The sequence below is a fragment of the Salmo salar genome, chromosome ssa13 (genome assembly GCF_905237065.1).
Source record: "Salmo salar chromosome ssa13, Ssal_v3.1, whole genome shotgun sequence".
In the NCBI taxonomy this organism is placed as follows: domain Eukaryota; kingdom Metazoa; phylum Chordata; class Actinopteri; order Salmoniformes; family Salmonidae; genus Salmo; species Salmo salar.
The window spans coordinates 41,305,823-41,331,931 of record NC_059454.1 but is presented as its reverse complement, the minus strand read 5'-3'; the positions used below and the strand labels follow the sequence as shown (position 1 = coordinate 41,331,931).

General features: G+C 40.7%; 3 protein-coding genes across 18 annotated transcripts in view; all 3 read left to right on the top strand.

Annotated features, from left to right (window-relative positions):
• Positions 1 to 26,109, top strand: part of hoxc10aa (homeobox protein HoxC10aa) — an 85,705-nt gene that overhangs the window by 18,850 nt on the left and 40,746 nt on the right. For 6 of the 15 annotated variants that reach the window (XM_014135577.2, XM_014135573.2, XM_014135578.2 and 3 more), the window contains exon 1: positions 16,312 to 16,822. The exons of 4 other annotated variants lie outside the window; for them this stretch is intronic. The gene's annotated coding sequence lies outside the window, so the exon portion shown is untranslated. Of the gene's footprint in view, positions 1 to 16,311; positions 16,823 to 26,109 lie in introns of those variants that run through there. 5 more of the 15 variants (XM_014135569.2, XM_014135568.2, XM_014135579.2 and 2 more) reach the window with 1 other exon arrangement.
• On the top strand, positions 401 to 4,155 carry hoxc8aa (homeobox protein HoxC8aa). 2 transcript variants are annotated; one of them, XM_014135538.2, is made up of 2 exons: positions 401 to 1,156; positions 2,481 to 4,155. In XM_014135538.2, exons 1-2 carry the CDS (start codon positions 727 to 729, stop codon positions 2,801 to 2,803), a joined length of 753 nt encoding a protein of 250 aa, XP_013991013.1. In that variant the 5' UTR covers positions 401 to 726; the 3' UTR covers positions 2,804 to 4,155. The 2 variants fall into 2 exon arrangements, with proteins under 2 accessions (XP_013991013.1, NP_001132999.1); NM_001139527.1 differs by having other exon boundaries at positions 417 to 1,156; positions 2,475 to 3,009.
• hoxc6aa (homeobox protein HoxC6aa) lies at positions 23,361 to 24,540 on the top strand (the record flags this gene model as incomplete). Its single annotated transcript, NM_001139528.1, is given in 2 exon segments — positions 23,361 to 23,769; positions 24,261 to 24,540. Coding segments are annotated over 2 exon segments (689 nt in total), but the record flags the coding sequence as incomplete, so codon positions are not given.

Below are 26,109 nucleotides of genomic sequence, written 5' to 3'. Positions count from 1 at the left end.
ACATGTCCTATTTTTTTCTACCAGGCCCCCACACTGGCCATATTATTTTCCTTGAGGCCCCCATTATTAGCCAGATAATACAAAAAAATCCAAGTTAGACAGGCCCACTGGGCAAAATATGGTCCAGCCCATCTGGCATTTGCCTGAAATGCCAGATGGCCTCTCCGCTCCAGTAGCTCTATGTGTCATAGTAATTTGGCCACAAAGATAACTTGAGAGTTTTCACATGGTGATCATAGGCATCATATTGAGCTCCTTTTTCTTGTTGTAGTAGAATCTATCATGGTGTATGTACACGCTGACCGCTTGGGTAAAAGATGAGTTGGGGGGGGGGGTTGTTGGGAGGGAGGATTAGGGTGGGGGTGGTTGGGTGGGTGGGGAGCTAAAAAAAAAAAAAAAAGGAAAAAAAGAGAAGCGCTTGTGACTGTGTCGGCGGAGCAAGCCAGCTATAACCTTAACACATTTCCAAAGCACACGCCATGAGCCGGATTTGAGGCTGAAAAAAGGAAAACTACTGGAGATAGTGAGAAAAACTCGATGAGAAGAGTGTTGGAGCGCGAGAGAGCTGCCTGAGACTGTCTGTCCAAACGGGCAGCGTTTCTCCATCTAGTTCCGGTTTGTCTGTGTTCTGTGTGCGACTGGGAACCTAAACAAAAGGCTGCCACAATCCAAAACGGGGATATTCTACAACGAAGAAACCTTGCCTTGTTTAATGCAAACTAAACAATGAGCTCATATTTTGTTAACCCTCTTTTCTCCAAATACAAAGGAGGCGAATCACTGGAGCCAACTTACTACGACTGCAGATTCCCACAAAGCGTTGCCCGCAGCCACACGCTGGTCTACGGACCCGGGGCAGCTGCATCGGGCTTTCAGCACCCTTCCCATCATGACTTTTTTCACCATGGGACCACGGGGATCTCCAATCCTGGATACCAACAGAACCCCTGCGCGCTGGCTTGCCATGGAGACGCAACGAAATTTTATGGATATGAAGCTCTTCCGAGGCAACCGCTTTATGGTACCCAGCAAGAGGCAAGCCTCGCGCAATACCCAGACTCTAAATCCTCTAACGGCTCTAACCCCGGAGAAGGACAAGGCCACTTAAATCAGAACTCGTCTCCTAGTATTATGTTTCCTTGGATGAGACCTCACGGTTAGAATTATTTTGTGTACTTTATTTCCCATATATGCGAGTAACTATGTGTGTTTGTGCGCAGTGTGTGTTTGTGTGCGTGCTTGTTCGTGTGCCTGCGTGCGTAAAAGCAAAAGAAATAATAAGGAATGGAGAATGTAGCCCTTTATTTATTGCGTTTTAATGCAGCAGAATATACAGGTCAATTGACTACATAGCCATCGCGAGTATATACTATAAACATTGGTTTTGCAATCTCATATCTTATATAAGGTAGCCTGTAATATTAACGTATAAGCTTCTAACAAACAACTATAGTTATCATGTAATAATAACCCCCCCCCCCCAAAAAAAAAAAAAGTTGTCTCACTTGACAGAGGTATTGGTGATAAAGATAATGTTTTTTCTGGAGAATATCTGTAATGACAAAAAGACAGAAATCCGGCTGAATAAAACAGTTATTTGAAGAACCTGAAGTACAACTTGTCCCCATCCCCTGCCATCCTAAATTAAATAGAAACCTACTAAACGGAGTGCCCAAACATTGTATGACCAAATTGTTACTGTAACAATAAACGATTTGTAATGCAAATATCCTACTTTGCTTCTAAACGTCACTATTCATCATGCTATTCATCTCTTCACATGTCCTTGCCCTAAACCAAGCTAAAAAGATAATGTAGGGTGTGATAGAATTGATCATTTAACACTTCATGGACTATCGTTTCAAATGTTTTTAGTGTTATCTTAGACAAATATTTTAGGCCTAAAGATACTTCCTCCGCAATCTGCAGAAGAACGTGTATCTATTGTGTGTCTGTGTGTGTGTGTGTGTGTGTGTGTGTGTGTGTGTGTGTGTGTGTGTGTGTGTGTGTGTGTGTGCGTGCGCGAAAGAGAGTGTGTGTGTGTGTGTGCGAAAGAGAGAGAGAGAGTGTGTGTGTGTGTGTGTGTGTGTGTGTGTGTGTGTGTGTGTGTGTGTGTGTGTGTGTGTGTGTGTGTGTGTGTGTGTGTGTGTGTGTGTGTGTGTGGTTGTGAGTGTGTGAATGTGTGTGGTTGTGTGAGTGTGTGTAGTGCAGTTACCAGTTACATAATGAAAAAGTAAACGTTACTAAACAGATAATATTTCATTTATACTATAAAATAGTAGACATATGGGAATATACTACATTTAGTTGTTTTTCCATTGATTTTAAAATATTAATGCCGCCATCAAATTAACTCAGGAAAGTCCAGTCTGTGTTTTTCATTCAGATGATCAAATTACTGTAGTCCCAGTATTAATATGTTAAAGACAATATCTAAGACATATGAGCTAACCTTGCTTACTATTTCATTTAAGCACCAGGGAGGCGGAATGGAAGGCAAACCTACAGTCGTTACCAAACTCTGGAACTGGAGAAGGAGTTTCTCTTCAATCCGTACCTGACACGCAAGCGGCGGATCGAGGTGTCCCATGCCCTGAGTCTCACCGAGAGGCAGGTCAAGATATGGTTTCAAAATCGGCGAATGAAGTGGAAAAAAGAAAACAACAAAGACAAGTTTCCGGGCCAGAGAGGAGAGGCCGATGCCGAGGCTGAGGCTGAGGAGGAGGGCAACGAGGACGGTGAAGGGGAAGAGGGGGAAGAGAAAGAAGCGGAAGAGAAAGAGAAAGAGGAGACCAAGGAGTGATTTTATGGTCTTTTTATGGTTATATGGCAGAAAATGGGAAAAAAGAGGAACCATATAGACGATGAAAGGAGAGAAGGAGGCAGAGAGCGTCAACTTTATGGCCACTGTTTTATTAGTCAACAAGGGAAAGGGAAAAAAGATCCCACAGATATTGCTGACATACTTATGTATGTATTTCTCCCTGTTCACGATGCGTTATATGGATGCAAATTAGTTATTTTGTCGTTTTTTACTTTTCCTTACAACATTTACATTCGGAAAAATTGCATTTAGAATTTATACGTGATCTCTGTATGGGTTAAGTTTAAATGCATGTTTAATGGAGTAGGCTATAGGCCACTTTAGATAAAATCTGATTTTTTTTATCAAATACATTATGTAATCTCCTAACAAAAGCATAGCCAAACAAATACACATAGGCAGACAGGGCAAGGTCCAACAAAACTTAACCAATGCCAACTAATCCTGTAAATAGAATTCAAATTCACAATGCACAAATAGTTGCCATTTAAAATCGTAATCAAAATGTAACTAAACAATATGTTTAATGTTCAATGTCATGGCAGCAGTGTGACTTCCGAGGAAATAACATTGACTTGCAGGCCCATATGTAAAACACGTTTTATTGATCGTTTCATTTTTTTTGTATTATACTTCATTGTCATTTGTGGTGAATAGCCAAGACAAGGATATTTAGCTCTTACTTCAGATATGATTTTGGTAGGATTACCAGGGACATGCAATCGTTTTAAATCCTTAATGAAGATGCTACCTAAACCTGGGGAAATTGCAATAGAGATTTCTAAATAGAGATTTCATATGATATTGTTTTTATAGTGTTATATTAACGTTATATTATTAAGTTATGTATTATTTACCCAATATATACCTATGCTTGTTTAAGACAATTTGTGAGTCTTAGGAAGACAAAGTTAGCTCAAAGCCAAGTAACCGATTTGGCAAGATTGTACCAGGGCACTACCTACTAAAACAGAACTTTGCCTTTTACTGAATTTGCATTCCATAATAACGGCACTGCTATGTTTAGACTAAAACCTATATTTCCCCCAACAACTAAAACTGCCTATAGAAAACGGACATGACTGTGTATGATAATAATACCTGCTACAATTAGCCTACAAGGATTTTAAAAAGTAAGGAGTGTTATTTTAATGTGCTGGTGATATTAGCGTAGTTTTTTTGCACTGAATATAACTTAATGTACGTCTTGTTATATTATTGATGTGAACAGTATGCTCGTTTGCTGGTGTTTCTCACGCGAAAGACGGAATTGTGTATCTCCGCCATTGTTGTTAACGTAAAAATACGAATAAACAAGATGGCTCACCATCGTTCCTTTTCTTTTATGGAAGTAAGAACTTGTTAACTGAATGACTGAATGACTGAGCATGTCTAGGCTACTGTTTCTATGCTGTATGTCTACGCTACAGGGAGCTACCCACCATGTACATACGGTATCTATGCCCTACAAAAGCATTTTAGATAAATGACACACGATCGATTGTTAGAGTGCCGATAGCCATTAGACGTTAGATCTGATGCAACTATTGACAGTCATGGTAACATTTGACTTGAAGTTGCACTTGCAGCCTCGAATATTATTCCATCGTGTGCCTCGTCGATGACCAGAAGCTTCTCGGTGTCACAGGGCGACTGCAGAAGTTAGGCTATATGGAATGCAATAGGATACCACGCGTAACTTCTTTCACAGTGTAATGGTGGAAACAGACAAGTCTGCACCCCATTAGTCACTGATATAATTACAACGTTGTTACATATAGTTACAATGTTATCACCACAGCAATTGAAATGATCAGTTACTATGCCGTTTGTGGCTACTCAATGTGACCCAAGTAGTACAATGGTTTGATAGATTCTCAAAATGATTTAGAAATATGTCACTCATATTACAAATTGTTTTGAGAGATAGTTCTCCAGTACCATGTACAATCAGATGTGTTGTTTTATAGGTCTGTTGGAAACAGTCAACAATCTCAAACAATTGTCTAATGTTATTGATATCAGTTGAAGCTGTATCAATGAGTATCTATGTCCTGTTCAAAAGCAATCATACTATCTAATGACAAGTTGACATTTAGTCTTTGACGTGACCTTATATAAAGTACATCCCTGAAATTAATTATGAGGCACAATACTAGCTTTTTTTAGGATAAGGAGAGCCTCACGTATGATTTATATTAATTATAGTATTGAGTAAATGGTGAAGTTGGCTTCAGGGGGGGATTATAATGGACAAAGGTATGGGCCTGTTTCCCTGCACACCCTCTCTTCCCAGCCATGTTGCAGCTGCAGCAGAACATGTCATATAGTGGTTGACCATTAGGCGGTGCAAGCCAGTAGTTTGGCCAATGATGCCTATTTGTCTATGTTAATACATAACTTAAAAGAAAAGAAGAACACTTATGCTCACTGCACTTACTGAGGTTAAATATCATCTACGGCCTCAAAGCCTTCATCAGAGCTTTCAAATAGATAAACATTAGATACATTTACACATTCCTACATACACTATGTATACAAAAGTATGTGGACACCCCTTCAAATTAGCGGATTCGACTATTTCAGCCACACATGTTGCTGACAGGTGCCTAAAATCGAGTGCACCGCCATGCAATCTCCATAGACAAACATTGGCAGTAGAATGGCCTTACTGAAGAGCTCAGTGACTTTCAACATGGCCCTGTCATAGGATGCCACCTTTCCAACAAGTCAGTTCGTCAAATTCCTGCCCTACTAGAGCTGTCCGGGTCAACTGTAAGTGCAGTTATTGTGAAGTGGAAACGTCTAGCAGCAACAACAGCTCAGCCGCGAAGTGGTAGGCCACACAAGCTCACGGAACGGGACCACCGAGTGCTGAAACGCGTAGCTCGTAAAAATCGTCTGTTCTTGTTTGCAACACTCACTACCGAGTTCCAAACTGCCTCTGGAAGCAACGTCAGTACAAGAACTGTTAGTCAGGAGCTTCACGAAATGGGTTTCCATGGCCGAGCAGCTGCACACAAGCCTAAGATCACCATGTGCAATGCCAAGCATCGGCAGTAGTGGTGTAAAGCTCGCCACCATTAGACTCTGGAGCAGTGGAAACGTGTTCTCTGGAGTGATGAATCCAGTGGCGGTCGGTGCCATTTAAGATGAGGGAGGACATTTTTTTTTCATGAGCATGGCTGTATTTCTATTATAGCATATTGGATGACCTTCATTCATATTGCATTCACCCAGTTCAATGTTACATAGATAGATTTAGGCTACTACATAATACATATGTTTTCCATATTCCCATCATGAGGTTGCTACAACCTAGCCTATGATTGAAAGTTTACAGCACAGGTCGAGAGAAACATTTGAGGTGACACATGGACAGACAGTGACACATTTTTCAACAGAATCGGCGGAATTAATACTCCCCTGATCATTCGTAGATGCAGTTGACTTTCATAGCAGCCACGTTGTATTCCTTCTCGCATCTATGCACTCTCACCTTCTCACCTTTTCCCTTTGCTTGTGGAATTTCATTCACAACACATCAGCTGTATGTAACCAGGTGAATAAACTTTTCCAATCCAAACCATATCATAACCGCTACACACAGCCTATATCGTTGTCAACATATTAGCTGAAGTAACGTCATAGTCAACATAGCTAATAGAACTAACATTCAGAAATGTTACAGTGTATAGTCAGTAAGCAGTTTAGCAGTTACACCAGTGGCACTGGTGGCAATAAATTAGAAAACCAAAAGCTTAACTTGAAGAGTTTTGTGTGTTGTGTTGGATTGTCATAGCCAGCTAGCTAACATAGATCCCTCTGTTTGAGCAGGGTGTTTGAGTAGGCTAAAGTAGCTAGCTGCATTTGCTAGCTAAGTAAGTGAAACTGAAATTGAAAATATTAACAAAATCTCTTGCTTCTCCTTCATTTTTGAAGAAATTAATTTGTTCAAAACTGATAAACTATTTTCTTTCTCTCTCTTTGAGACAACTACTCACCACATTTAATGCACTGCAGTTCTAGCTACCTTTGATTTGGTGGGGAACATGTCAGTTCATGCTGCAAGATCTCTGATAGGTTGGAGGACATCCTCCAGAAGTTGTCATAATTACTGTGTAAGTCTATGGAAGGGGGTGAGAACCATGAGCCTACTAGTTTTGGTATTAAAGTCAATGTATCCAGAGGAGGACGGAAGCCAGCTGTCCTTCGGCTACACCATGGTGCTACCCTACAGAGTGCTTTTGAGGCTGAAGTAGACCTTAGTTGCAAAACAGTGTGTTTTAATCAATTATTTGGTGAATATATTTACTATTTGTTATTTAGTATTATCATGTGAATATATTTAGTATTTGTTTTATCTAAAAAGGATAACCTTTTAAATGTTGACAATTTTATAAAAAAATCACTGAGGAGTCACACTTCACTCACAAATCTGGGTTTGGCGGATGCCAGGAGAATGCTTCCTGCCCCAATGCATAGTGCCAACTGTAAAGTTTGGTGGAGGAGGAAAAATGGTCTGGGGCTGTTTTTCATGGTTCGGACTAGGCCCCTTAGTTCCAGTGAAGGTAAACGTTATACGCTACAGCATACCATGACATTCTAGATGATTCTGTACTTTCAACTTTGTGGCAACAGTTTGGGGAAGGCCCTTTCATGTTTCAGCATGACAATGCCCCCGTGCACAAAGCGATGTCCATACAGAAATTGTTTGTTGAGATCGGTGTGGAAAAACTTGACTGGCCTGTACAGAGCCTTGACCTCAACCCCATCAAACACCTTTGGGATGAATTGGAACACCAACTGGGAGTCAGGACTTATCGCCCAGCATCAGTGCCCGATCTCACTAATGCTCTTGTGGCTGAATGAAAGCAAGTCCATGCAGCAATGTTCCAATATCTAGTGGAAATTCTTCCCAGAAGAGTGGAGGCTGTAATAGCAGCAAAGGAGGGACCAATTCCATATCGGAATGAAATGTTCTACGAGCAGGTGTCCACGTACTTTAGTCATGTAGTGTAAATACATTCAGAAACAGGTTTTTAGACATTTTTGCTCATTTATAAAAAATACAAAAACTGAAATATCATATTTACATAAGTATTCAGACCCTTTACTCAGTACTTTGTTGAAGCACCTTTGGCAGCCTCGAGTTTATAGTCTCGAGTTTATAGTCTCTTGCTTGGCACAACTGTATTTTGGGAGTTTCTCCCATTGTTCTCTGCAGACCCTCTCAAGCTCTGTCAGGTTGGATGGGAGCGTTGCTGCACAGCTATTTTCAGGTCTCTCCAGAGATGTTTGATCGGGTTCAAGTCCAGGCTCTAGCTGGGCTACTCAAGGACATTCAGAGACTTGTCCTGAAGCCACTCCTGCACTGTCTTGGCTGTGTGCTTAGGGTCATTGTCCTGTTGGAAGTTGAACATTTCCCCCATAGTCTGAGGTACTGAGCGCTCTGGAGCAGGTTTTCATCAAGGATCTCTCTGTACTTTGCTCCGTTCATCTTTCCCTTGAGCACTGTCAGAGTGACCATTGGGTTCTTGGTCACCTCCCTGACCAAGACTAAGCTAAGGACCCTGGGACTAAACACCTCCCTATGCAACTGGATCCTGGACTTCCTGAAGGGCCGCCCCCTGGTGGTAAGGGTAGGTAACAACACATTCACCACACTGATCCTCAAAACGGGGCCCCTCAGGGGTGCGTGCTCAGTCCCCTCCTGTACTCCCTGTTCACTCATGATTGCATAGCTAGGCACGTCTTCAACATCATCATTAAGTTTTCTGATGACACAACAGTGGTAGGCCTGATCACCGACAATGATGAGACAGCCTATATTGAGGAGGTCAAAGACCTGGCCGTGTGGTGCCAGGACAACAACCTCTCCCTCAATGTGATCAAGACAAAGGAGATGATTGTGGACTACAGGAAAAGGAGGACCGAGCACGCCCCCATTCTCATCGACGTGGCTGTAGTGGAGCAGGTTGTGAGCTACAAGTTCCATGGTGTCCACATCAACAACAAACTATCATGGTTCAAGCACACCAAGACAATTGTGAAGAGGGCACAACAAAACCTATTACCCCTCAGGAGACTGAAAAGATTTGGCATGGGTCCTCAGATCTTCAAAAAGTTCTACAGCTGCTCCATCGAGAGCATCCGGACTGGATGCATCACTGTCTCTCAAACATCTCAAGGATGATCAATGGAAACAAGATGCACCTGAGCTCAATTTCGAGTGGCATAGCAAAGGGTCTGAATACTTATGTAAATGTGATATTTCATGTTAAATACATTTGCAAAAATGTCTAAAAACCTGTTTTTGCTTTTTCATTATGGTGTATTGTGTGCAGATTGCTGAGGAATTGTTTTAATTTAATCAACTTTAGAATATGGTAGTAATGTAACAAAATGTGGAAAAAGGAATGTGGTCTGAATACTTTCCGAAGGCACTGTACATAAACAAACAATCGAGTTGCAGGAGATGTATCGCCACTCACTACCTTCAGAAGAGGTCAGGTTTACAGACTGCTTCTCACCTTATGGTTATACAGACTGGTTTCGTAGAGACAGCAGTGACTTACTTCAGATTTATGTGTGACCACGTGTGGAACATTGGAATTTAGATGTTAACTCCATAACTTGAATATGGAGTTCAGCCAAACCACAGTCTTCTGCGTTTGGACCATTGGGTTATGGACAGGGGTGAACTGGCCTTCTGGCATTTCAGGCAAATGCCATATGGGCTGGTCCATTTTTAGCCCAGTGGGCCTGTCAAACTTTATTTGCTCTGTTCCCATCCCCCCTCAGACACAGACACAAGCACACTACAAATTGGGAAGAGCACATGGTCAGCCGCAGTGTAGCATGCCAGGAGCTAGGTAGGCCCAGGACTCAAACCTTTGGGCTACCAGCATTGTGTATGCATGGGGTGAATGGGTCGTATAACCTCAGCAAAAAAATAAACGTCCTCTCACTGTCAACTGCGTTTATTTTCAGCAAACTTAACATGTGTAAATATTTGTATGAACATAACAAGATTCAACAACTGAGACATAAACTGAACAAGTTCCACAGACATGTGACTAACAGAAATGGAATAATGTGTCCCTAAACAACGGGGGGTCAAAATCAAAAGTAACAGTCAGTATCTGGTGTGGCCAGCTGCATTAAGTACTGCAGTGCATCTCCTCCTCATGGACTGCACCAGATTTGCCAGTTCTTGTTGTGAGATGTTACCCCACTCTTTCACCAAGGCACCTGCAAGTTCCCGGACATTTCTGGGGGAATGGCCCTAGCCCTCACCCTCTGATCCAACAGGTCCCAGACATGCTCAATGGGATTGAGATCCGGGCTCTTCGCTGGCCATGGCAGAACACTGACATTCCTGTCTTGCAGGAAATCATGCACAGAACGAGCAGTATGGCTGGTGGCATTGTAATGCTGGAAGGTCATGTCAGGATGAGCCTGCAGGAAGGGTACCACATGAGGGAGGATGTCTTCCCTGTAATGCACAACGTTGAGACTGCCTGCAATGACAACAAGCTCAGTCCGATGATGTTGTGTCACACTGCCCCAGACCATGACGGACCCTCCACCTCCAAATCGATCCCACTCCAGAGTACAGGCCTCGGTGTAACGCGCATTCCTTCGACGATAAACGCGAATCCGACCATCACCCCTGGTGAGACAAAACCACGACTTGTCAGTGAAGAACACTTTTTGCCAGTCCTGTCTGGTCCAGCGACGGTGGGTTTGTGCCCGTAGGCGACGTTGTTGCCTGTGATGTCTGGTGAGGACCTGCCTTACAACAGGCCTACAACCCCTCAGTCCAGCCTCTCTCAGCCTATTGCAGACAGTCTGAGCACTGATGGAGGGATTGTGCGTTCCTGGTGTAACTCGGGCAGTTGTTGTTGCCATCCTGTACCTGTCCTGCAGGTGTGATGTTCGGATGTATCGCTCCTGTGCAGATGTTGTTACACGTGGTCTGCCACTGCAAGGACGATCAGCTGTCCGTCCCGTCTCCCTGTAGCGCTGTCTTAGGCGTCTCACAGTACGGACATTGCAATTTATTGCCCTGGCCACATCTGCAGTCCTCATGCCTCCTTGCAGCATGCCTAAGGCACGTTCACGCAGATGAGCAGGGACCCTGGGCATCTTTCTTTTGGTGTTTTTCAGAGTCAGTAGAAAGGCCTCTTTAATGTCCTAAGTTTTCATAACTGTGACCTTAATTGCCTACCGTCTGTAATCTGTTAGTGTCTTAACGACCGTTCCTCAGGTGCGTGTGAATTAATTGTTTATGGTTCATTGAACAAGCATGCGAAACAGTGTTTAAACCCATTACAATGAAGATCTGTGAAGTTATTTGGATTTTTACGAATTATCTTTGAAAGACAGGGTCCTGAAAAAGGGACGTTTCTTTTTTTGCTGAGTTTAATACTGCAGTGTTGGAGACAACAACAACAACAGGAGAAGTCTGTTTCTCCCATATCTTGAAGAGAGATTTGATAAATATCATTTTTGTTTACTATGAGCAACTCCGGTAAGGTGTCTAATATCTTTGCTATCGTACACTGTTGTTCACCTGCCTTAATCTAATTTTCTAAAAGAAAGATAAAATCACTTTAGCAGAGCTAGGTTATCAATTTTCTTAGCAATCTCCCCAGGCAAACTATCGTAGGGCGGTGGGGCTAGAACATACATATACATACACATACACACACACATACACACACACACACACACTCACACACACACACACACACACACACACACACACACACACACACACACACACACACACACACACACACACACACACACACACACACACACACACACACACACACACACACACACACACACACACTAGTGGAGGCTCCTCAGAGAAGGAAGGGGAGGACCATCCTACTCAGTCAATTGCAGAAAAAAATTATGAAACATTAACAAAGTTATCCTTTTAGGATAAAACTTTATTATATATATTCACGCCACCAAATAACTGATTAAAACACACTGTTTTGCAATGAAGGTCTACAGTAGCCTCAACAGCACCATGGTGTAGCCAGAGGACAACTATTTCACATCTTCCTCTGGATATATGAACTTCAATACAAAACATAGGAGGCTTGTGATTCTCAACCCCTTCCATAGACTTACAGATTAATTATGACAACTTCCGGAGGACGTCCTCCAACCTTTCAGAGCTCTTGCGGTATGAACTAACATCTTGTCCATCTAGTACTGAAAGCATAAGCTACAGCTAGCTAGCACTGCATTGCATAAAGCAGTGTTTCCCAAACTCTGTCCTGGGGACCCCAAGGGGTGCACTTTTTTGGTTTTTGCCCTAGCACTACACAGCTGATTCAAATGATCAAAGCTTAATGTTGAGTTGATTATTTGAATCATCTGTGTAGTGCTAGGGCAAAAAACAAACCGAGTTTGGGAAACACTGGCATAAAATGTGTTGAATAGTTGACTCAAAGAGAGAAAGACAATAGTTGAACAAATTTGAACAAAATAATTTGTTCTGAAATAAAGGAGAAGCAGAGAGAGAGAGCTAAAGAACGAGAGAGAGAAAGAGCTAGCTATATTTTTTTGTATTTTTATCTTTCTTAGTTTACCTTTCAATTACTTAACTAAAACAGCTCATTTAGCCTACGAAACAGCCTGATTCAAACAGAGGAATGTTATTTATGTTAGCTAGCTTTCTAAGGCTAACCAACCCGCCAACTCTTCCAAGTCAGGGTAAGCTTTCAATTTTATTAATGTATTGACATCGGGGCCCGCCGTTGTAACTGCTAAATTGCTTGCTGCACACTTTACTACGTGATTGTACACATGGATTGGATTGTGGGCTTACTAACACAAGAGATGTGCAGTATTCCTGTTACATGTATTTGAAATACATATTTTAATTACTTCAGAGTATTTTTATGTTGTATTACACTGGGCTAAACTACACTCCACTGTATTTTGTAACAATATACTTTCGAAAGCTGTAATTTGTAAATTCAATATACAAATTCTTTATAACATTTCACAGTTTTGTGGCCCCCTTTCACCCTACGTTGGTCTCAAAAATCTGATGGCACTATGGTGTGATAAGAGCTTCTACTAAATGAACTAAATGCAAATGTACATGTAAAAATGAACAATTGCAAAGCATGCTGAGTATTACTCCAAGGAGCTCTGCCCCGAAACAAGGGCAATGACAATACCCAGTGTGCTTTGCAATTGTTCATTTTCACATACATTTACATTTTGGTAATTTAACAGACACTCTTATCCAGACTGACAGTGTATTCAACTAAGGTAGATAAACAACAACATATACCAGTCAACGCAAGACGTTTCTGTAACCGTTCATGAGAATGTTGTTGCTGTTTGCAGGCCATTTGCAAATGTATTATTTGTGTTTTAAAATGCAAATGACATGCATTTGAATTAAAAACAATACTTTGCAAAAGCATTTTAGATTTTATTTTTGGTATTCTTTAGGGTATTTTGTAGTTCTATTTTGGAATTGTAATTTGTAATCTATGCCCATCCCTGACTAAAGCGATAGTTCTAGTTCGTTGGCTGTAAAGTTAATATGGTCACAACGATGTAGGTTGTGTAGTGGTTAGCGGTTATGGTATGAAGGTTTGGCTTGGAGAGGTTTATGCGCCTGGTCACAGACAGCTAGTCTGTTGTGCACATAAGTCCACAAGCGAAGGGAAAAGGTGAGAGGAGGAGAGCACTGCAGCTTTGGTACTGTCTGCGAGGAATAGGAACCGCCCCTTTCACCAAAATGTGTTTAAGGCTTACTTTTCATAACAGAAGTACTGTTATAAGAGGTATTTGGTCATATCCTGTGAACGAGAAACCTGGCTATCTTGAACTATATGTTACATGTGGTATTTAGTTAGTCACTGTGAAGTCAAAATAGCTTTTTATTGGGACTGGAACGCTTGGTATTGGAGCAGAATACAGCCCATGAAGTCGGCATTTCACATTGATGTAAACAAACCCCTTACACACTACACCACAGTAAATATGCAATGTGAGTCATTGGATCTATAAAATGATACAATTTATGACTTGTTTGACATGGTTTGGAGACAATGAATTGCTTATTCCAATTAGCCATACATTCAAAATATTCGGCTCAGGTTTTTCGTTAGGGGTCAAGAAGCATGCCACATTCCTCAAAATCTATGACAGGATTTTGTCGATTTGAACTGAGGAAGTAAACCACAACCTCGATGATAACTATTGAATCACATAAGATGACATTTTGTTTACCTTAATTAATCGCATGTATATGCGTCAGCTCAAGAAATATCGGGTCTGAAACAGACAAAAAAACAACTGTCCAAAACCCACATTTTGTTCTAAAAGTTTTTCAGTCATTCAAAATGATTTTTAAACATTGCAAACTGATACTTTACGATGTATTTGCTGTGTTGCTGTTTCTGTAAATCGAAATGAACTGAAGATGGGGGATTATATTTTAAAGTGGGCCTATAGAGTAGACTACTCTTTAAAGAAGATGTTTACAAAGCTGTTGCATTTCTTTCTAAGATCAAATAAAATTATCGAATGAAACAGCTATTGATTAAACTTACCCACATTTGAATTTTGAATCTATTCTATCAAATCAGTGTCAAATCTGCTGCATAGTCCATTCCAAAAATGTCACAAAAATATAGGCCTATTGGTGTCTGAATTTTTCGTATCCTACTGCCTAAATGGCTAGTCCTTAAGTTAAGTTATTTTTAAACTATTATTGCCTCCTTGTAGCCTATTAAAAATACCGAAAGTTTCCGTGCAATTAACAATTATCCGAAAGCGTTGACTGACCGTGGGGCTTTTGTGGATACTTTTAACAGAGGGTTGACATTCTCGTTTAGGTTTAGTGTACCTGCTGTAAACTTTATTGGTGGTATAAACGGGGCTAGCCGTTTCCGGAAACACAGTGTTTCTCTTTTTATAGTGTGCAATGTCGACTCATCCTGCTACACGGGTACACCCAGCCCAAACGGCTACACCCAGTATGCATGGACAAGATGCAACTTGCCTCGGTGTATGTATATATTTTATTTATATCTTAATCACAGCTGTGGAATTCAAAATATGATCTATCTTTATCATATTTCATAGAGAGACTAAATGATTGCCTACTTTGTCTATGCTCAAAGACAGGATTCGACCTATTTGGAATGACAACAGGAGGACTGTACATTTGGGCATGAACTAGGCTATTACAACAGAAACATGGAAAATGTCGTAGGGCTAAAACATTGAATCAAATATATTTCGTTTTCAAAAGGAATAGGCGTAGTAGACCTACAAAACAAACATGTTTTTCTCCGATATCAAGGCGTATTCTTTTGAATAGCGCTAGTAATTTAATTGAAATGTCACAATGTCTTCCCTCGTCGCTCATCTTAATTGTAAACTTTTTTGAAATGACAGTATCCTAATAAAAGAGGTTTGACGACACTTCTTTTGCTGAAATATATCTAGCCCTGTCGGATTTGCAGTTGTGCAACGTTCTGTCTAACTTTTTCTGTCAAACTTTTTTAATTCATCTTTAAAGCTTTACCAATCATATATTACGTGTGTTGTTGGTGGGTGAAAGGCTTAAATCAAACTCTTGGTGGGGGAAATCTGTAACATTTAGCCTGCTTTAAGTATTCGTGAGAATATTAAAAACGACAGGCTATTGTTTTCACACTACATAGGTCGTTGTCGAATAGCGTGGTTTCTTTCGAGGTATGAGGCCTGTCGTTTCTCAACGTTGCTGACAATAACTGAAGGTGAACTGTATCTATAACCACATATTTTCTATACGGTTTTTTGTTGTTCAACCAAACTCTAATAGAAATGTCTGCATGGCATGAATTATAGTGTCGTCACAGTGTCCTTTCTGTAAATTAGAAGTATTGTAGGCCTGCTCATATCTTTGAAAACATAGAGGAATCGAAAGAATTGTACCTGAGCATACACATTCATTCTAGTAGGTCTATATTCTTAATATATTGAAGATGATGATGATTGAGGGGCAAATGGACTCAAATGATTTCTAATCACCTAATATGGGATGTGTGTGTGTGTGTGTGTGTGTGTGTGTGTGTGTGTGTGTGTGTGTGTGTGTGTGTGTGTGTGTGTGTGTGTGTGTGTGTGTGTGTGTGTGTGTGTGTGTGTGTGTGTGTGTGTGTGTGTGTGTGTGTGTGTTATTCATGGACAACAGTCATATTGGTGGATCAATTGAGATATTGATGGATAAAGTAACAATGCTGTCATATCATTGCTTTCGTTTTGTTCTTTATAAAAACCGATATTTAGGCCTAGAGAATTGTATCCTCAAGAAGGAGAGAGAGAAATTCTAGGGTGTGCAACACATTCCTAGTTGTTTAGGGGAGAAATTTACAGCTGAGTAATAAAGGTTTACGACTCAATCCATTCAGGGATTGGTTGCAGCGAGCCACGTGGCACACCCGCTCTGTGAACATGAACTTTATGCCTTTGTCTATTCCTCGGACCTCACGTAATATCAGCAGCTCTCTCAGCAGGGGTATAGAAATGATTTCGTCAATAGCGTATTTTCCTTCGGTATAGATGATACAATAGTTTAGCTTTTTGATATGGAACGCGTTTCGTCTAGGCTCCATCCCCTTCCTGACGTGCTCCTGCATGCCTCGCGGTCAGAAATGGCTTCACCACAGTCACCGCCTCTACCAGCCCCTGTCTAGAGTATACCCCAGAGGAAGAATAACCCAACGGTTGCAGAAAGAGAGATAGAGAAAGAGAAAGCAGCGGACAGTAAATGACGCGGTGTTTACCTAATTGTTAAATTCAGCTTTTTGCTTTTCCATCCATTGGCAGATTTGGGGACGTTTGCTACGCCCGGTGTAGCGGTGTAGAGGTCTATTCGTCAGCATCACCCCCATACCTTTCCGATGGGCCAGCGAGCATGCGTCACCGTCACTATAGACAACCGGGAGAACGCAGACGCGGGTAAGAAAGCGGTTCCTTCCGTGATCCTTCCTCACTGGCTTGACTGTTAATGAACGGAACCGTATCTGTGAGAAGGGGATTTGAGACGTTATGCCATACATGTTATATGGTATCAGATATCCTAAGTGAGGGCAAAGACATTGAATCTGAATGCTATTGATCAAATCAAAGTTTATTTGTCACGTGTAGAACAGGTGTAGACCTTACAGTGAAATGCTTGATTTTGTGTAGTTTGGGTGTTCGTGACCTGACCTGTAGGCTACTGTAACCTCCGTTATTTCCATAGGCCTATAGTAGGCTACCTCCAAACTTTGATAGTGCGCTGTTCAGAAAATCACTGACACACCATTTAGAATTAGATTTAATCATACATTTTCTAAGGTGTGGTTTGTTTATCGAAGGTAGCTTGCCTTTAGTGGCTTAATAATGTGAGATTATCCACCGGGAGGGCCGGGTTGGTTTGTACTAAACCGTTTTAATCTTTATTTTCCATTCTTCCAGATTATTTATATATTACATTGAACCGTGTTTTGGGCCCTTCCCATTAGTCTAAGTGACCTTTCTTCTATTAGCTATTCTAATTGTTGACTGCATATGTTAATTATCTATAGACAACATTAGTTGCAAAGAAAGATGGGTGAGAGTATATATATTTAATCAATGTGAAAAGTCAATGTTAGATCTTGTAGTATTGTACTATGTTACACGCACACGCACACACACACACACACACACACACACACACACACACACACACACACACACACACACACACACACACACACACACACACACACACACACACACACACACACACACACACACACACACACACACACACAAACAAACACACAATACTGTTCACTGATACTAACAGTGCCCCCTTGTGCCCACCTCTTCCACAGCGGAGGTGAGAGGTTGTATAGGGGGAGTGATGGGGTTGGTAGTTATGCAGGCTATATGCCACGTTAGTGCGGATACAGTTTAATACGCAGCATTCTAAGGCACTGCCAGAGGCGTCACTACAGACCCTGGTTCGATTCCAGGCTGTATCACACCCGGCCGTGATTGGGAGTCCGCATAGGGCGGCGCACAGTTGGCCCAGCGTCGTCCGGGTTAGGGTTTGGCCGGGGTAGGCGGTAATTGTAAATAATAATTTGTTCTTAACTGGCTTCCGTAGTTAAATAAAAATAAAAGTCGTCAGGCACGAAGCTTGGTACATCGTCTGAAGTATTTCACCCTTCACGTGTGGCATGGGAACCATTTTGAATTGATGTCTGTATTGTGAGACGGCTTAAACCTGTTATTTTCTTATACAATAATGAAAACAGCTGTACACAACAAATGTAAAAAATTGAATTATATTTATTGAAGGAACACCAGCAACAGCAAACATGGTCAAAATCATAATATTAAGATAACAATAAATCATAATCACAATAATCATCATGATCATATTTCACAACAACAATAATTTGCACACATAGGGCAGAATCCTTACTTCAGAAATCCATGCCAAACTAGCCTAGAACTTGCGCGTCGATCGGATTTTTAAGGTTAACCCACGAGCTTTGTTACGCTTTATACACGATCTTTTACGCATGAACATCATCACTGTTGGATTCGCCAATAGTGTATACTGTGGTCAATGGGACGTAGGCCCTTTCCTGTGCATATTTTGTTAAATATGGCAAACACTTGTACATTCATTTACACAAAATGAACATTGAATGCATGTGTAGTGATGGCAAAGCTGTGAAAGTGTGTGTCTGTCTGTGGGGGCGGGGGGGGTCCATATTGTGTATTTTAACTACTTTTTTCACTATAAGTTAGGCTATAGTCTAAAGTAAAAACATTAGCTGGCAAAAATGCATATTTGATTTTTCCAAATCATTTCAGATATTGTGTGAGGCTAATTGAAATGAGACAAAGTGAATAGGCCTGTCGCAGGTGCGTTTGAGTCGTACTAGCACCTCAATGAGATTTTGCTGCAGGTCATTGTGCGGGAACCTTTTCCCAATGGTTTCTTTTTGCACTTTGTCGTGTGGGTTACACCTTTTGCAGCTCTTCGGGTTATCCTTGAATGAGAGAGAGAGAAAGAGATCATTAAAATGAAACACAGAAGTCATGTACTGCCAATGTGCGAAATATGTTTCCCCAATCCATCGTAACTAACGTTGCACTTCAAAACCTTCTTACAATAACGAGTGACCCAACTCAATCGTAAAAATGCTACGAATTTAGGATTTTCCAGGTGTAAGTTTGCAGATACATAGGCCTCTACAAACACGCAAATTAAGAAGGAAATAAATGATGATTTTTATGCTATATTGATACACAAGAAAACAATGGGCATACCAAATGCCCGCGGTGTATTGTTTCCTGGGGTTTTTTGAAACTTGCAATAGGGCCAAGCGCTGTTCATTCAAACTTTTTAATGACTAGTAAACATTGTTATTGAATCATAAATCAATTTTACAAGAAGATATTTGGTTATTAACATGATTTACGATGTGTTATTTTTTTTGTTTGTTGGTCTCCTTAAATAGCCTAGTCTCTGATTAGCGTAGTGCGTAACATGCATGAAGCATAGCGCCTAGACCTAATTTGTAAATTGACCGGAAAAGGTCACCGTCATCTTATAGAAGTTTGTTCAGAGCCAGCAATGAGTATTACTTCCTCATGGTCAAGTAAGAGAAAGCTGACACGAAAACATTGCTTCCCGACCCACATGATCAACACATGTTCATCTCTGCTTCAAATTGTTAAACGTGGCAAACTGAACACTGTAGGCTAATGTAGCCTAGATATTATGTGTTATCCTGTGTTGTTACAGCTTCAGATATATACAAATTATAATTCAACCCAGTGCCGTGAGGGGTTAGGCTACCATTATTAGGCCTAATTGGATTGTTCTGGAATTGCTACAACTCCTGATAATAATAATAATAATATAGTGTTTGGTCAAAAATAGTATTATTGTTAGTAGTAGTATCAGTAGTAGTAGGCCTAGTAGTAGTATTCTAGTAAGCTACACGCATAGGGGTAGTCATAAAGTGCAACAGTGCAGATGTTCGTCTTCAAAGAAATGAAATAAATACGGGCCAAACGGGCTCTTTCCTCTGCTTCAAAAGCTGAGATGAGCCCACGTCATTTGTCTTGAGGGCTGCCAAAACACTTATGCCTACGCCTCTTTCTCCCCAGCTCACATCACTATACCGCATACCAACAGCTCTTGTTAATTATGCAATGGAACTACCACAAACTCCACGATATGAAAGTACAAATAATCACAGTGGCTTTATAAACAACCATGTCGAATAAGGGATAAAACTAAGATGTTGTAGCCTACAGAGATACCAAAGAGAGCGTATAGCGTATAGTCATATAGTCACTGTGGTTCGCTCTCAGTCATCTCATCCGTCACAGTTGACAACACGTTGAAGTACGTGATGGTGATACGTTATGAATATTGCTGATTTCAGAAGCGCGCTCGGCTATATGGTTCTCATCAAGTGCTAGAAACCCATAGCTATGTTTGGCTTAGTTGAGTGTCGGAGGAGAATCGTAATTCTGTTCGCAGAATGGGGACACAATTTATGTAGGCTGGTGAAATGCAATGTTGGTGAGCATAAGGAAAGCATCTTCACTACCTAGAACATTTCAAGTGAAGGATATAGGCATGGGCCTATATACCTAGTTTCTGAGAGTTATGACGCACTTTCAACTGACTTCAATGTTGTCAAATGGTTAACACCATAACACACATGTAATAATGTTTACAATTAGGCCTACAGATTTTTAAGAAATATTCCTTCTTTGTTTTCCTATTTGTGTCCTTTTTGTCAGTCTGCGGATGTCACATATGGTGGCTAATCCAGAGGGAAACATTTATTGCACAACAGACGTCCTGGTCTTTCTTTCCGTCCTTGCTTTTATTGCCCGTTTTAGGACCCACAACAGAAGCCCAGCAAAATAGACCTACTTTAAAGATTCGTTTTATTGTAGGCTGTATTGGCCTACGCGTAGATATCCCCTTGTCAAATACATACGTATGTCCTACATTTGTGGTTTCAATAATGTGAATTATGTAATTGTTTTCAATACTATACGTTATAATACTATAGATTATTGAGAAAAAAAATGTGATCTTTAGCTAATATCGTTCTCTAAACAACCAGTGGCGGTTCTAGACCATTTCAACTGGGGGGGGGCCAAGCTGGGGCCAGTTGTACTGTTTGAGGGGCCAGTTACATTAGACGTTATTGTTGTCATATCGTTTTCTTCACTGCATTGCAGGCATTAGCAGGCAAAAGACCATGTTCATAATCATTAGTGTTCCGCGTTGCCACTGTCTAATAACGGATGTAAAAAAAGAACGATAGCAAAAATTTGTTGTAAGTAAAAATTATTTCATACTCCACATTTAGGGGGAACAAAGGGGTGTCCAAAATTGTTGTCACAGGGGTACATAATCATTAGTGTTCCGCGTTGCCACTGTCTAATAACGGATGTAAAAAAAGAACGATAGCAAAAATTTGTTGTAAGTAAAAATGATTTCATACTCCACATTTAGGGGGAACAAAGGGGTGTCCAAAATTGTTGTCACAGGGGTACTGCCCCCCCCCCCAGAACCGCTAGTGTAACCAACGTGTTATCGAATAGCTTGAAGGTTGTTTGAACAATTAAATTAATCAATCTGAATTGATTTACATGCACACAGTGACTATAGTGGAAAAGGGTTTGCAGTAGGCTATTGTTGACTGAGTTCTTCCACACATGGCGAACAAAAGGATTCAATGTGGAATATTCATTTTTGGAATAACAGTTTTGTCGAGTTTGTACCTCAACTTGAGTAGCCTACCTTATAGAAAGGAGCCCACTTTTTTATCCAGGTTGTCAGTCATTTTAGACAATACGATACCTAACATTTCCACAGCTGACTCACGCACGAGCATATGTCACAGGCCTGCATAACACACAATTCTAGATCTATAGCTAAAGCACTAGGCTATTTCAAATTATCCACCTCTGTGTACGATGTACAGCATACCGTCGACACTAAAATTCCATCACTGCCATTCATCGACGTAATCATTTCGTGAAGCCAACTCACATAACTTCTATTTTACGCAATTTGGCACTGATATTAAAAGTATTAGGTGAGAGAGTATTGTGGTCAGGTAAACAAATACCTAACTCTACATTTCTAAGATGTGATTGTATCCGTAAAGGTATCGCCTACCATCTCAATAATAGTGCTTTGTGGATACATATCCTCTGACGTAGCCTGATCAATTCTCTACTCACGGTTGATTGCTGGATTTTCAGGAAAAGTGTTGTAAACGATTACCACTTAGGCTAGTAACTTCAAATACAATTAAACACTATTCTCTTATTTTTTTCTTCTTCTTGCGTTTATAATCCAACGCATTCGTTTCAGAGGCTCGGGATTTGTCGTTATGTAGGCTATACACAGAGTTATTTGTTGGTGAGCTGAGAAACTTCACTTGGTTTTATTGCCCTTCACAGAAGAGACCCTAAACGCATTCTTATCACCACCACCCTTCCCCCTAGCAGTCGGAATTACCCGTTAAGAGCCGAGGCACGATAATTACCTCCAAGTCATGTAATGCTAATTCATACACGATGTAAAACATGGAAAGAATGTGAAAAATTCTTGCCCAGCAAAAACACAAGAACCAACAGAGCGCGAGCTTTATGAGAGCGCTACCAATACATAAACATGTGATTTGGATACAACCTACACTGAATATGTACATAGCGTTGAGGACAAACGATACATTATCTTACGTATTACATTGTACTCTTTATTGGCATTCACAATATTCAAATATGTGCGTGCGAACTACATTGTCCTTGTGTGTAAATGTGTTATATATTTACACACACACACACACACCAAGCCACATAAACAGGTAAAACAGATGTAGAGGTATCAATTGATTTATCCCATTTATAAACTTACATTAAAAAACTAAAATGCCAATTCAGTGAGAGGATTATTCTGGTTCTGGACACCGGTTTGATATTGCTGACATATACACGTCGCTTATATATTTATAGCGTCTTGTTTTCTTGCTCAGTATGGTATGTCCAACTAACTTAATGCATGCGTTGCTATGCCCCACTAACTTAATGCATTCGTTCTCTGGCTGCATTTTTAGAGCTATAGCTGGTTAGCTAAAAGCTACAGTTTCCTTGCTCTCAATTGGTGGAGAAGGGTCAGCTGACATTGTCATATTGCCTCTCTCTAGAGCTAAGCGATCAGCTATAACACTCGGGTTTGTGAGTCTTACCGGAGATTGGAAATTAATAATATTGAAACCTCAAGCAGCAGTCTATTTATACAAGCAGCGAAAGGGTAAAAGGAAGGTTTTGCAAAGGTGTGTGTGCAGCCAGCAACATATCCAGAATAAGGGAGAGGGAAAGGGGGAGCTACTGAGAGGGGAAAGTGGAGAAAAAAAGACTGATAAAGAAGTGCGGAGAGTTGAAGAAGAAGGGTTACAGGCAAGGTATGAATTCGTATTTCGCAAACCCGTCACTCTCCTGCCATTTATCCGGTGGTCAAGATGTTTTGCCAAGCGTGCCACTAAATTCCACCACTTATGACACAGTGAGACATTTTTCGTCGTATGGGGCTGCTGTGACTCAGAATCGGATATACGCAAATCCTTTCTATTCTCCCCAAGACAATGTTGTTTTTGGGCCGAGTCGGGCATCCTATGAGTATCATGGATCTAATGTGTTTCTTCAAGACAAGGATGGGGGTCTTGCCAGTTGCAGACAAACAACAAGCATGGGACTGAATGCACAAAACCACATTGCTCAGGAGTACAGTTTGGATCAAGCCAGAGGTGCATCGCAGGAGCAGAAAGCTAACGTCCAGATATACCCGTGGATGCAGCGAATGAACTCTCACAGCGGTGAGTTTTACTACAACAAATAAATTAAGTAAATGAGCCAGTTTTACGATATATCTTAGCAACAGAGCATCTTTGTTTTTATGGCCCCATAAAACATCATTGTATCGTCTCGCCCTATAGAAGGCCTCTTTTCTGAGTGTGCGTAACTGTTCCAACAGTTTCCCAAAATAACTATTATATATTTAACTATTATATATTTAGTTTAAACAATTTGCATAGGTATATTTTACAAACAGATATTGGACATGCAGATTAAGTCTCATGCATGGTTTGGAGAATCGTGTTTATTTTACTGCATGCCATATGCGTTTCTACCCTGACCAGAGATAGGCTATTTTCTACATGAATTGCTCCCATCACATTTTCAGTACCTTTGTCATGATGTCTAATCTAGATTATGGTAATTGCATCAATTTATGTCAGAAGAATTCACATAATGGCTTTATATAGAAATGTAATCCAATACGTTATGATTTCTTTTCTCTGCGCAGGAGTTGGGTATGGGTCAGACAGACGCAGAGGCCGCCAGATATACTCCCGTTACCAAACACTGGAACTGGAGAAGGAATTCCATTTCAACCGCTACCTAACCAGACGTAGACGTATCGAAATAGCAAACGCTCTCTGTTTGACGGAGCGTCAGATCAAAATTTGGTTCCAGAATCGTCGTATGAAATGGAAGAAAGAGAGCAATCTGACGTCGACGGTGACGGGAAGTGAATCGACAGGGGCCACGGTGGAGAAGGAACGAGACGGCGTGGAAGAGGAGAAAGAGGAGGAAAAGAAAGAGAAAGAATGAAAGACGTTTAAAACTAAATCATGAAACTCCACTAAACTACCTAGCCATTCAAAGACCACAAACTCCCCAGCATGATGTTATTCTGATATTTGTCCCTCTCTCACAAACTTGTAGCCTAAAAACATGCGTAAAAACGTAAAACATGCAATATTCTGCAATTCAGATCATTTTAGGCTGAAAAGCATATAGTTAACTGATAGCTGTTTACTTCTGGTGGCATAATGTCCTTTGTCATAGTCATGCTCTTTGTGTTGTGAAATGTGAAACATTCATAATTTCCCTCCAAAATTGTTCCATTTACACTGTAAAATATATCGTTTGGATCACTTCAGTCAATTCACATAGGTCAGTGTTGGGGATGGTTTACAAACACAATAGGGCATAAGCATTCCACATATGAAGGAAATGCTAAGGCATACTTATTTCGTTTGTGTTAATGTACTTGAATCTTTACATTCCCATCGCAATGACTCCTGCAAATATCCTGAAAGCTCTCACGGGGTGAACTACACTACCTAAATTGTAGATATGCCTGTATATATTCTATGTATTCCCATATATACTCTGTGAGGGCTTTGTGTGCATTATGCTGCTTAAACGGATGTTCTCTTAACGTTGCACTTACCACTGTTTAGCATAATAACCGTTTCTGGTTACCCAAGACTACCTAATGAAAGGGGGGAAATAATACAAGAGAAATCAATCACTTTGTTTAAGGTTGTGAATTTATGTTTTGTGTATCATTGAATAAAATGTTTTCAAAACAGTTCCGTCCTTGTGGTATGTAATCTACAATAGACTAAGTGGACACCTGAGTGACTTTACATTACATCAATATAATCCAGAGAAGACATACGGCCTTTTGCATATTTTGTGTGTTTGATATGTCATTTGTCAAGGTATCTCATGTATCACAGGTAGCCTACATACCATTTACTGAAGGGTTCTTGCCATGTATGAATAACCTGCTACTTGACATATTACTGTTTAAGAAAGCGTCCGTATTGTTTTTAGTCATATAGCCTATCCAATTTCCAAATGAAGTTGCAACTCAAACAAATTTGGCATACCAAAATAAACGTAACCACAAGGCAGGAAAATATGATATTGTGCTATAAAGCTGATAGCCAGTAAAACATGTAGGCTATCGGCTTTGGTGACTGTTTATTCTGCGCAAAACATTTTCATATAGACAATTCGGGCACGTGGACCTATATGGACTCCCGGGATGACTATAAAACTACATTTAAACCAAATTAAGACAAAACGAAATAAAATAATGGCTCCTCGAATAGCACGCAATTGTATTCTTGTTATTATTGTTATTATTATTATTACTATTACTATTATAGCCTACAATCGAGCATTTTACGTTTTTTATTGCTTAACAATCACGTTATTGCTCAATCAGTGTTGCTCTTCATAGTGCCTCTATGGGGCACCCCGCACCCACCCTCAACAGAGGCTGGTATGCTATGTGATGCATCAAGGCAAGGGCAGTATGGAGGGGGCATAGATGAGATGACCGCCCTGGCCTGCCC